This window comes from Seriola lalandi, unplaced genomic scaffold (genome assembly GCF_002814215.2).
Source record: "Seriola lalandi dorsalis isolate HSWRI2012SDOR001 ecotype SW California unplaced genomic scaffold, Sedor1 jcf7180002054932, whole genome shotgun sequence".
NCBI classification, from domain to species: Eukaryota; Metazoa; Chordata; class Actinopteri; order Carangiformes; family Carangidae; genus Seriola; species Seriola lalandi.
Window position 1 is genome coordinate 127,289 of NW_019525484.1, and position 13,610 is coordinate 140,898.

General features: G+C 41.0%; 1 protein-coding gene across 1 annotated transcript in view; it reads right to left on the reverse strand.

Moving 5' to 3' along the window:
* mmp24 (matrix metallopeptidase 24) overlaps positions 1-13,610 on the reverse strand; it is a 72,205-nt gene that overhangs the window by 12,320 nt on the left and 46,275 nt on the right. The window contains exons 6-7 of the mRNA XM_023393258.2: positions 9,881-10,042; positions 6,911-7,125 (exon numbers count right to left, since the gene is read on the reverse strand). Coding sequence (XP_023249026.1) covers positions 6,911-7,125; positions 9,881-10,042 — 377 coding nt within the window. The remainder of the gene's footprint in view (positions 1-6,910; positions 7,126-9,880; positions 10,043-13,610) is intronic.

Consider the following 13,610-nt stretch of genomic DNA (forward strand, 5'->3'; position numbering starts at 1 on the left):
GATTGTACCATATTGAGAAGTTTTTCAACAATGCCAGAGCTGCTGTCATTACATTTCATTACTTTTAACACAGAACAAGTTCACAGTGACTTCAGACACAACCTGTTTATTTAAATTTAAACAAAAGTCGCCGATCACGCCGGGGTGACAGCATAAAAACCAAGTCACGTGGAACATTGCTGTCAACTTCCGTCGAAAGTGCTGACTTCACACATTATGCTAGTTTTTGCTTGTTGTTGATAGACCAAGTGAAAACTGAGATAGCATAATATATACTTGATATAACAAATAATTTATGTGTCCGTAAACATGCATTTATGTCTTAGTCATTTCTTGTCATATAACATACAACATTTAGAAATCCCTCACACTCTGGGGATGCAAGGCCTGTCATGTAACTCTCTGCTTTATAATGAATATAAACGTTTTTGAAGAGTAACATAGCAAAAAACGATAAAAAACAAACCTATGGCCACTCCTCCACCTGCAGCGAACCACAAACTCGCGCAGATGCTGGTTAAGAGAAATGAATAACTGAAGGTTTTGCGGTCAAGTCACAGAAGGTATCATGGTGCTAGGAATAATGTGGATGAGAAGAAAAGGCGTGAAAAAAAAAAAGATGAAGAGAAAGAAGAGGTGAGAGAGGAGAGGGAATAACCAGATGGACGAACAGAAGGGTAGCAGAGAAGACGCAGGGATAGAAAAGGACAGGAGATAAGAAAAGTGAGGTGATGCGAGGGTAGAGAAGGGAAGAGGAGAGAGGGAGGAGGAAGAGGAGGAGAAGAAGGCAAGCATCAATCTTAGCTCATTATCATTTGGCTTCAGTGAATCTAGGACAGAGCCAAGTGCAGTCCCCACTGAGTGCTATATATATACACACACACACACACACACACACACACGCACACACACACGCATGTTGGTCTTTTTATCATTGTGAGGACACACATTGATATGAGGCATTCTCAAGCCCCTCACCCTAAAACTGAGTCTTAATCTTCAAGCAGACCTTTAAAGTTGTTAGGACCGTCCACAATGTCCTCACAATGATAGTTTTCAACACAAATTGTCCGCACAACCATAGAAAATCACACACACACACACACACACACACACACACACGTACACACACACACACACACACAAACACACACACTCCATCTCAAATGATCCAGCATCATCCTCTGGCTGCTAATGCTTTTCTGTCTGAACCCAAACAGGAAAAAAAAGAAAATCAATACTTCACATCGAGCAGAAGAAACCATGAGTATTTCTCACCAAGGAAACATCCCATAATGAGCGTCTCCTTTCAAACGCCCACTGGCTCTCACTGCTCTTCATGTCCTAATACGCCCCTTTCCTCGAGTTACAGGGAGAAAGAAATCAGCCTTGTTTTTCTGATCAGTGATGAGGATGACGATGATGATTTTCTAAGTTACAGAAAAGCTTTTATGTTTCTGTCAGTACACGACTTCACAGCTGAAGTCCGACATATTGCTGCAGGCTCTCTGCGCTGCTGCTGATTGGACGATATAACTAATGGTTCTTATGAAGCTGTGTTTGTCTCTAAGTCTCACAACAACTCCAACCCCAACAACCACACAGGTCGTTTCCTTTCAACCCTCTGATACGACCCATAGAAGTGTCTCATGAAATAGCGCCCCCTACGGCGGCATGCGTACTCGACGTTGGTTGTCATGGTTACAGTAATAAACATGTGGATTGTATCAAGAGCGGCTTACCTACCTTTATCGCTACGGTTAACATAATAACGGCTTAATCATGGCTTGGTTAGGTTTAGGAAAAGATGGTGATTTGGGGTTAAAATAAGTACTTCCTCAACATTAGACGATCTTTGTTGTCATGGTTACAATAACAACAACATGGTTAACTTTGTCGAACAGTCGTAGATAATAGAAACAACATAAACTGCTACTTTTACGTGGGAAACGACGCAGACTTTGTCGCTCATCGCCGCACTTTTCCCCTCTGCACCTGTCATAATTACTACGACCACTAGATGTCGCCTAGCAACAATAATAATGGAATAAAATAAGATTACAATATGTTGAAGAGCAGCTCTGCATGGATTGTGCTGATTGTGTTACAGAAATGATTCAGAAATTCTGTTTATTTTCTTAAAGTAATTCCTGGATTGCAAATCACTGTACAGTTCTCATCCGCATCATCACACCTCATTTCTTCACCTGGCACCTCACCTGAATCCATTTTCTTTTTTTATATGGAAATGTAGCAGAATGCAGCAAATTGTGGTCCAATTTACAATAATTTTGTTGTTCTTTATGGTTTTGATCATGAATTTCGACCACAGATGAATTCAATTCAGTGTCAAAGCAATAAAAAGTGAGCGACAGACTGCTGATTTAAAATTCTTCTTAAGTTTAGCCAAACAGTCCAACATGAAACGGCGTCTGCATCAGATCGCTCCTAAGTGAACATAACAGCTTTCACAGCTTTAATTCCAAATTAATTTATATAATGTCAAATATATTACAGACTCCCTTTGATGTCTGTTGAGTTTTTGCCTCTTTTTCACTTAAAACACATTAAATCTTGCTTCGAAATTCAGTTTTTAAAAAAAAAATGTGATTAAAGCAGAAATGGGACGATAAATTAATGGGAGATAGTTATTAATAACGTCAGCCACAACTGCTGGTGGAGTGTTTGAGATCTTTCCTTTTCATTAGATTAAATTAAATGCTTGTAGTCATTGATGTGGGCGCCTAAATTAAAACATCCCACCTGGCACAGGACTCAAGAGAAGTAAGTTTTTAAGACGAGAATGATGATGTCAGACCTGTTCAAACCCACAACGTCATGTTTATACAGTTTCAGTTTAAGCCACTGAAATATACTGTCACAACGTCCTCCAAAATACACACCGGTGGAAGCAGATAATGACCCAGTTTGAAAAAGCTGATACACAAAATGTATATACAGTATATATATATATATATATATATATATATATATATATATACACACACCTGAGCTTAAAATACCTCTACTCATATCTCATTCAGGCTGCAGCTGTAGCAGCCGCTCGTTCCTCCCTGTCTCTTATAATGATCCACTTAGTTAATGTTCTTACAGCTGCCATCACTAAATGTTGACACTGGAGGTGACCTGAGTTATAATAATATTCTGCTTCTGTTGTGTAATCTTATTTTGTTTTATTCAGTGTGTGTTTCACAGAATCAAGTTTTGTAAAAGGACAAAATATCATTACAAGGTCAAACAAGCCCTTCACTGAGACCCATTGGACTAAGGTAACTTTACATAAAGTAGTTTGAACTAGCTCTACACACTGACTTAGTATTTACATCCTAATAATATATTTTGTATGAAGGTGGGCGGAGCTTGGTGGCCGCTTTGTTGTGACATCACAAAGTGCCAGAAGTCCTGACGGCTGGTTTTAAGGCTCAGTTTCTGAATACAGGCTGTGTGCATTTCTCTGTGGACTGAGGCTTTGATACTTTCACAGTATTAATATAGAAGCTAGAGCTGATCTATAATCACACTACACATGGACACAGACCTTTAGACTAGATCTTTAACTACACCTCAACCACAGAGGTGGCAAAATCAGAAAATGATGGACTGCTACGTGCCTCATTTTAAAATGCACTGACACGTTTAGAAATGAGAATTTGTTGCAAACGTCAACACATATTGTTGTGACACGTGCAACAACTTCTAGGTCATGTGGAGAAGTAACTCCAACATTTCTTTTCCCCAAACTTGTTGTGCAGTGGAGCAGAACGTGAAGACCAAACTGATTATGGCTAAAGGCCCTTTTCTGTGTGCCAGCTCCCTTAATCTTAGCTGACACATCTTCTTATCAGACCTTTAATTTTAACAAAGTTAGTGCAGTGTTTTTCTTTTTCTCATCCAGCTGTTAATTATTTAGACGGATGGAGACTTTTGAGGCAACAGCAAAATCCTCACGTCATGTTGGCTGTCAGTCAGACTGTCGTAGAGGGACGCAGAGTGAGACAGACGAGTAAGAAGGGAGGTTGACAGACAGACAGGTGGTGGTGGTGGGGGGGGGGGGGAAGAGATTGGCTGACAGACAGGAATCTACCAGAGAGGAGACAGACCAGTATGGACAGGTGAGCTGAGAAAAGAGACGGACAGACAGACGGACGGAGAGCGAGACGGGTTTGTGACCTTTTCTAACATTCAGTTTAAAGATCACAGACATCAGAATGGATTTTTCCTCCTCTTCTACACTGCTCCTCACTGTGTAACTGTCTCACACACACACACACACACACACGCACACACACACACACACACACACACACACACACACACATGCATACGCATACATTGTCATGATATTGTCGATTTGTCGAATGTGCAGATTTATGAGAACTTTTATGGACACCGCATCATGTAAACTGCTGTGTGTGTGTGTGTGTGTGTGTGTGTGTGTGTGTGCGTGTGTTGGTATGGTGGCACTAATAGAGCTGCATTAGTCTGCTACTAACTAAGCTGGAAGCATATGCCTGGTGCTAATGATCATAGAGCTAGATAGCACCATATGCCACTGGGCTCATTCTTCTCCTGAGGAGCCTTATGATACTATGAGAGCGCACATTTTTAGCACAGGCTTCCCCCGGTGGGAATCGAACCCGTCGCGTTGGCAGTGTCGGAGCGATCGTTACCTTCTGAGCTACAAAGCGACCGTGCCTCACTCACAGCTGCCGGGGTCCTGCATCCTCCCCGCTTTATGTGCAATTAAGCTTTTTCCCCAGAGTCGCCCTGTTCTATACAGCAACCTGCGGCTGTATGACTCACCCGCTGCGGGAGCTAACACCCGTTAATTACATACAGAACAGTTTCCTGTTCTCCAAAGGAGTTGTTCACCTTAAGCAGAGACATGCAGCCTGGATTCTTTCACAGCGAAACACATCAGAGAGTTTTTACCAAGTTCAATATCTGTGATTTTCCTGCTGGATATACCGTCCTTGAACCTGCTGCATCTGCTTCTACTTCAGTTTTATGCCTGCTTTCTGCATTTAGCATAAGAACATTAAATATATTTGACAGTGCTGCACAAAGGAAGGCTAAACACATAGTTGCTGATACCTCACATCCACAACACTCAAGAGTTTGAACTGTTTCTGTCTGGCCGTCGATTCAGGGCAGTCTTTTATTCCTTATGCCATACAGACACTGAACACAAAACGACTGCACCGGGAAACATTTGTTACTTGATTTGTTATCTCATAAGATTTTCTCTCTGGTATTTATCTAACCTGTCTGCTACCTGCTCATTTGCAGATTTGTATGTTTTTAATGGTATGTTTTGTTATGTGTCATTTTGTTATGTTATTGTATATATTTGTACTTTCTTTGGGAGAAGCTAAAGACAAAATTCTACCGAGGTGGACAACAAAGTCAATCAATCAAGCAATCAATCAATAAACTGTTACGACGATGGGACTGACACCTGAGTAAGCAGAGAGTCTAGCTCTCCTACAGGTCAAACACTCCACAGGGAGCCTTCACATACCTGATGCCACAATCTGAGGTTTACTGTTAACGTTGTAGATTATGTCATCTTTGCCCATATGTTACTATAAGTGCCCATAAGTTCTCTTGGGTCTACAGATTGCAACTCATCAAAAATATATATTCAGTATTTCAGCACTGCAAGCCAGCACTTACTTTCATTGCAAAAAAAAAAATTTTTCACACTCATCTCTAATTTTTCCTGTCTGATATAAGTGCCACACAAGGCTTCACAAAGAAGGAAAACAATCAAAAACTAAATAAAATAACATATAAAACAGTTTTAAAGTAAAAACAATAGATATGAAATAAGTTGTAGATAAAGTAATGTGGTAAAAGAAAGTTTTTTAAACAGATGGTGAAGTTAGAGAGTGTCAGAGCCCTAACAGTAAAAGCCCTGTCACCCTTGGTCTTCAGCCTTGACAGGGGGATAACTAACAGGGTCTTATCCGAAGATCTCGAGCTACGGGCTGGTGAGTAATGATTTAGAGGCTCAGTCAGGTAGCTCAGTGCCATACCATATTAGAATTGATACCATAAATCAATTCTAAAACGGACAGGCAGCCAGTGAAGGGTGAAGTTAAAATATGGCTGATATGATCGTTCTTTCATGATTTGCTTAAAAGTCTTTTTCTACACCCTGAAGCTGTGCCAATCATGTTTTGGCAAAGGCATGTCAACACTGCATCAGACTGACGAGACTAGAACTGATAAAAGCATGAATCACTGTTTATAGATCATTAAAAGAAATGCATGATCTAATTCTAGAGATATTTCTCAAGTGATCTAAAATACCTCTGTGGGTTTCACATGTTGAGATCCAAGAGCAGCCAGAACCTGGACATGAGTGAGCTTGGATTTTATATTTTATATTAAGGATTTGCATTTTGGAAGAGCTTAGATGATGAAAATTTACTGCCACGATAACTTATCTGACTCAAATGGTTTGCAGGAAAAATACAGCTGAGTATCATCTGCTTAGAAAATTTAATTAAATATTGTGCTGCTTAATTATTTGGCTCAAAGGGAGCAAATAGAGAGAAAATAACATAGGTCCTAGAGAGGAGCCCTGTGGTACCCCAAATCTAGACAATGCTTGAGAGGAAGTAAAGCCATTAACAGATACATCAAATTTTCTGTTTTGAAAAGTATGAAGAGGACCACTGGAGATATCATTGACAACTCTTGCGTGTTGTGAAATAGTTGCAGTAAATTCTTGGAGAGTTATTTCCTAAAAAACCACACTGGACATTTTTATCCCCCCTGAAATATCCCCCTGTGGAGGTGATGCCACCGTGCAGCAGCAGCAGCCAACCAAACACCTCTTAAGGACTCTTGAGACAGTTGTGTTTTGTCCGTCTCTGCTCACCTTGAAGACAAACATCTCCCGTCTGAAGAAGGCCACAGTGTTGAAGTTGCCGTCACAAATGTTCGGTTTGCCGTTCCCGGGCAGCGCGGGCCGGTCACCGGGCGGACGTGCCGGACGGGAGTGGCGGTCGTGCTTGCGCTCGGAGGTGGAGTGTGTCCGTCGAGAAGGTAAGGTGGGCAACGGCCTGGTGGGTTCCAGCATGGCTGTGGGGATACCTGTGGGAAAAAATAACACAGATAATAACATGAATTATTCCAGTGTGGTGATTTCTGGAAACCATTTTCATGCAGATTACAAAAGAACATTTTATCTGTGATATAATTTAATGAAGCAGTGTGGGGCCCCTCAGGCAAAACTGAGACAACTACAGCCCCACCACCCACATCTCCCATCTCCACCCTGTCAGTTAGTTAGACTACAACTTTTAGTCCTTTTTGTTTTTTAGCATATAATTGTTTACATTTTGTCTAATTGTCCCCATTAAAAGTTGCCGAATTAGCTATTATCACTTCCTGTTTGCAGTGAACCCGCTTTACTTTGATGCTGAAGAGAAACCTGATGATTCTCAGGCAGGTTCTACAGTCACAAGGAGCATCTTTTTCTCTATGGTTTCTAATCAGATTTATGATCAATTATTCACACGGACATCGGAGGCAATGATAACCACGGGAACTGTAAGTCACACTGAATTTGAAAATATATGTATCATGTCTGGGAGTTTAGATTATGCAGGACAAATTTTGATGCAAATTGTAGCTCACGCCTCACGTCTTTCCATTTGCACTCTCCCCCTCAGCTCCCCTACGCTTTGCATTTTGAAAACCGCTGGTCCAGAGCAGTGTGGTGATGTTTCAAGTATAAAAGCAGCATCAAAGCCTCACTTCAGCGTTTCAGATTTACACTGGAAAAATTACATAGAAAAAATTGCTACCTCATACTTACAATTTAACGTTTCAAGAAAAACATTTAATCCATCCTCAAAAATATCTATTTCTTATAGGTTGAATAAGATCCATATTCCAAAATAAACTGCACTTTCACACCAGCAGTCAGTCTCATTGTGAAATAAAGCCCTTCACTGAGTGGATGGTTGGTATTTTCAGGTGGTGGAGAGACAGAGCGGCGAGGCAAATAGGATGAACTCTCAGCAGATAAAAAAAAAACAGGCTTTGTTATCCACACTGAGAACAAGTGCAGTGGAAAAACACTGTTGACTGCACTGTTTCGACCAGTGTTTCCCTTCAACACTGACTCCAAATGTCACAAGTCTATCATGACCTTTAATGTTTAAGATTGTTTTTTTGAAGATAACTTTCCCCGCTGTGAAGATTAGAGGAGGAACAAAACCGGTCCGATGAACGTTGTACATATGGGGCTATTTGGATATTTGTGAAGCAGTTTTAAAAATGTTTCTTTTTCCTGCTTCTTTTTTGTCTTTGCATCACAAATAAATGTTACGCTACACTACAACAGACGCTGTGATGATTATTTCAGGGCAGAATAGAAAGTGTGTCAGGAAATGTGTGTGCTGCTGACAGGCCGTCGCTGTTTTATGTTCATTAAAAAAAAAACTAAAAACCGAAAAAGAAAAACTAAAGCTGAAGGAGTTTACTGGGATGAGAAGCATCTTCCTCCTCTGAAACAGAACAAAGTCCCCGGTGTGAACACAAAAGAAAAAAGACCCAAAGTCACACATTTAGTTTTTCTTTCCAGGCAAGCCTTGCTCAGTCAGCACTGCATATTGTTTATCAGCATGATCCCGCTTCACATTCATATACATTCACCCACTACGGGGCTCCGTGATTCATTTCTCCATAATTCAGCTGCACTCTGGGCTGCAGGATTAATTATTAATATCCAAGGTGTGTTGTTTTTGCTTTTGCAAGTTTTTGCTTTCAGGTCTCAAGTGAATTCAAGCGCTCAGGCAGAGGAGTCCAAATGAAGTCTCGCTTTTTACATAAATGTAAAAATCCTGAAGTTTCTGATTCTATCTGCAGTCGTTATTTTATCACCAATACCAATTCAATTATGCTGTGACCTCTCTGTACAGCAGCGGGAGGACAATGCCATTTCTGCACAGGATTCAAATGCACAGGAACAAACTGCAGCATGTAATTCCTGTTTGTAATTTAATCTAATTGATATCATCCTCACTGTTTCTGTAGTAAGTCACATGTACTTTCTACTGCTCCTGTTTCACATCAGAGGTGTTAATTAAAAAGAGGCAAAACTGAAAGAATTTGTCACTAAAGTCAGAGCGAGGAGCAGCTTCAGTAACAGAACCGACCGACTCCTCTCGCTGTTGTCCTGCTGTTGTGTGCAGCGTGAAATCAAATGCAGGTTGTAATTATCATCGACCGACTTCTGTATTAAAACAGTTTGTTTGGCTGCACTGTAAACAGATACACCAGCTGCTCTTGTTGGATTTTGCTGTTGCCAAAATCCACCAGGACTGAAATATGAACAATTACAAGATGTAGCTCTGAAGTCTCAAACGTGCACCTCTGCCCAACTCTTACAAATTTAGTTTTATGAAAAGCACCTCTGCAGCATCATGCGTCCCAAAGACTCTGACAAAACACTGATTTCTCTCCCATAAATGTGACTTAAATAATGCGGTTCCTCGTCTCCTGACTCGTGCTGCTTCCTCTGTATCTTTTCATTTCACTCTGCTTCGAGATTTGGGGAATTATCAGTTTAAAATGTAACAGCGGCACTAAAACTGCTTTTTACGCTATTAAAGTTAAACGGTGCAATTAATCCGCTGTTCACATGCGCTCTGAACTGTGGGTGGGGTGGGGGTGGTGGTGGTGGTGGTGGTGGTGGTGGGGGGGGTTGATCGCCGCAGACTAACAAAAAGAACGAGTCGTCGCCCTGTTAAACAATTATCTTCAAAATGCTGGAACACAGCGTCATTACTTTTGGTTTCACCCACACTCCTCCGGCCCGACAGGTAAACCGGCTCCTCACCGTAGATCTTCTGAATGCCCTGCAGGTCGTCCAGAGGCAGTTTGAAGTTGTGCGTGTCCATGTACTGGTAGAAAGGAGCCATGATGGCGCTGGGATCGTTGGAGTGCTCCAAACCCAACGCATGACCCAACTCGTGAACCGCCACCAGGAACAGATCGTTTCCTGAAGGAGAGAGGGAGGGAGGGAGAAAAAAAAAGATCAGATCAGAGGAGAAGAGAAGAGAAGAGGACGGAGAGGGGGAAAGAAGACGAGAAACAACAGTAAACGACGGAGAGGAGGAAAATAAAAGAAGTCAAGCGAGAGAAAGAGATGATGGAGGACAGGAAAAGGAAGGTGGAGGTGTGGAGAGGTGTGTTTCAACATCACTGACAGACTTTAAAAAGCTTTTTAAAAAGGTAATTTCACAGCAGAAATCACGCGATAAAACAAAAACAAGAAGTACTTTGTGCCTTTCTGAAGAAAAACAACAGTTTACCCAAAAAAATAAAAAATAAAAAAATAAATAAATAAGAAGAAAAAAAAACCTCAACATCTCCCTCTTGTCTGAAACGGAACAAAGGCTCCCCGGTGTAAACACAGCAGCGTCACACACACTGGAGAAGTGAGCTAAAGTCAGTGTGTGATGCTGTTGACTCATCAGCAGTGTAAAGTGAATCTCACATACATCAAAGCAGAATTCGTGGTAAAATGAAGCGACTGTCGGCTTGTGAATCCGAAGCTCCCGGTTTTTTATAAAGTCCAGCATGAACCAGTTCTTCAAACGACGCTGTTTGATGGGGATTACTTAAGACTACGGCAAACTGTTTAGTGCCACATCCAGTAAAATTCACGAGTTCATACTCCCACACATTTTAAATTTATAATCTGTGAATGTATAAATAATGTGCTGCTGCTTCAGGAGTTTGAAATATGCCTGTGAACAGGAAAATATGTTGAATTTGGACTCTGAAAACATCCCACCGGATGCACTCCGCAGTCTGATGTGTCATTGTTTGGATGTTTCGGCTCATAAATACAACTGACAGCGTTTCACATGCACAGGAAGCTGCAGAGACTTTCAAATTAAATGTGTCGTGCTGTGTGTGCGAGCTTTGGAAATGTCATGAATATTAGTTTGTTGCAACAGATGTGTTGAAACGAAGCTCAGACCCCGTTTACATTTTGCTTCGTGCAATCAAAACAGGCTCCACCCCCAAGCTGCCGTCGTGTTTATCTGATCTCTGATCAATTTGACCTTTGATTGATCCGTATGGGCGAGGGAGCGGCGTGAATGAGAGGTAAATCTTTATCATTCATGGTTCATAAATACGATTCATCCATGAGTTTGTGTGAGTGTATAGATAGTTGTTATATAGATTAATAAACATATTTTTTATTATTGCTTAATCTGTAGTTTTTTTCTCTCATCACAACTTCCCAGAATCCAATGGGGTGTCTTCAAATGTCTTGTGTTGTCAGGCCGACAGTCCAAAGATCTTCAGTTTACTGCCACAGAAAACTAACAATTTACAACATTTTAAAACCTGAATTTTTACCATTTTCCTGCAGTAAAAGTTCTGCAGAATAATTTTCAGTCGATGGACTAATTGATTATTGTTATAAATAAACTACTAAAAGTTAAGGAGCCAGTAAACTCCATCAGAACCTGCTTGTCTGAGGGTCAGAAAGTTTCAGAAATCACCTCCCCACGCACCCTCCTGATGCCGGGCTGAGGGATCTGCGTCCTAACCATTCAAAACAGACAATCTGAAACGGTGGTGGCTGCTTTGTTGTGACATCACAAAGTTCCAGAAGTCCTGACGGCTGGTTTTAAGGCTCAGTTTCTGAATACAGGCTGTGAGCATTTCTCTTTGGACTGAGGCTTTGATACTTTCACAGTATTGATATAGAAGCTAGAGCTGATCTATAATCACACTACATATGGACACAGACCTTTGGACTATATGGGATCTTTATGAACTAGTTCTGATTGAGCGTAAACCAACCCTTATTCTTCTTCTGGCCTCGACCCTCTTGACTGAAGTCCAGCCAACCCTGATGTAGCTGTGTGTAAAACCAGGAAGGAGTGCAATCAGATTCATGATCTGGCTAACACGGATATGTAGCTAAATGTAAATGAAAAGTTCCTTCTTCTTCTTTTTCTTTCTTCTTTTAATTTGGATATGAGACTCACGCTGTGCTGGAGACCTTAAAATCTCTAAACGCTCATAAAAATTAATGAAATGACAAGTGTAAATTGGGTCTAAATGCATAAATATAGGACGTTCGTGGAAAGGAAATGAGATGATGAAAGAATTTGGATCCGACGGAGGAGAAAGTCGCAGAGAGGAGGGTGTGATTCAGGCAGAAGGGGAGGATGTGGATAATCTCTTAAAGGGATGATTTTCCTGCTGGAGCGTCCCACTGCAGCGACAAAAACAACACTACTTCTCACTACTATTCGCCTCGCCACTCGCACTCCTCTTTCAACCAATCAAAATAATAGCAAGAAAGAGAACAGAGGGCCGTGTTTTCCCGGACGCCGTGTATTCCTTTGTGCTTTGTTAAAAACCAGGCTCTCTGTCATAATCTGAAGAGCTGAGATTTTGAGTTGCTGTCAGATGCTTAATGACTTCTTACGGCCTGAACACAGCTCAAATTAATACATTTCATCGCCTCAGTAATTGGGTTTGACTCTGTTTGAACCTAATTACAGAACATAATTATCTTTCTTTCTTTACTCAGGCTGGTCTGTTTGAAGATTATTGCCTCGGTGGCCGGCAGCTGACTTATAGACTAATGCAACTGTGAAGATGGTCAGAGCCAAAGAGCAGAAGCTGAAGTTTCTTTCATTCATTTTCTTCTTCCTTTCCTCTTTCTAAACTTACAGATTTCTTTTCCTGTATTGTTTCTGCTCTTTCTCTCTGTTGAATAGTAGAATAATATCAATACACGATCAACTTTATTTTCCTACCAAACACTGACAATGCTGTAACAGAAACATTTCTGAAGTGAAAGGAAGTAAAATGGGCAGAAATCTTTCATGTTTCCGACCCGAATAAGTGAAATCACTGCGATTCTTCAAAAGCAAAAAGAGGCTTTCCCTTAAAATGAGGTGTGGTGGATTACGCTGCCATAAGAAGAAGCTTGAATGAAGAGCTAATGATGATTTGGAGGCTTATTATTCCAAGATGGCTACCCCCCCACATTCAGTTTTTTTCCCCGATATTTTTCAATACGTGAAACATTTTGCATATGGCAGGAAATACTGCGATATTCAATATTATGGAATATCAGCCCCAAACCTACTTTATTCCCTACTTTAGTTGTGTTATTTACTTGGAGCAGTTTGTTAACAGATGAAAACAGACACAAACAAACTGTGTATTGCTCCTTATAAATGAGCTGAATCGATCGTATCAGTGTTGATATCAGAACTGATTTAGATTCAAACGCCAAAGATGAAGGTTTTCAAACCTCAGTATCTTTTAAACCAAGAGGATTGATGTTTACAGATGTTTACACTTACAGTCCGACATGATAACTGCATTAACGTATTGATGTTCAGCAGGTGATGTGTCAACATTTGATAATTAGCACTGAAGACAAAGTACAGCAGAGGCCGATGGGGATGTTGTTATGTTTTGCACTGGAGGAAAAGTCGGTAGCGTCCGTCCTCTCGGGGCTGTGACTGCACCCAGTAGTCGTTGAGATAGAGACCAAAGTGGCGTGGACCGACCACGGCCCACGC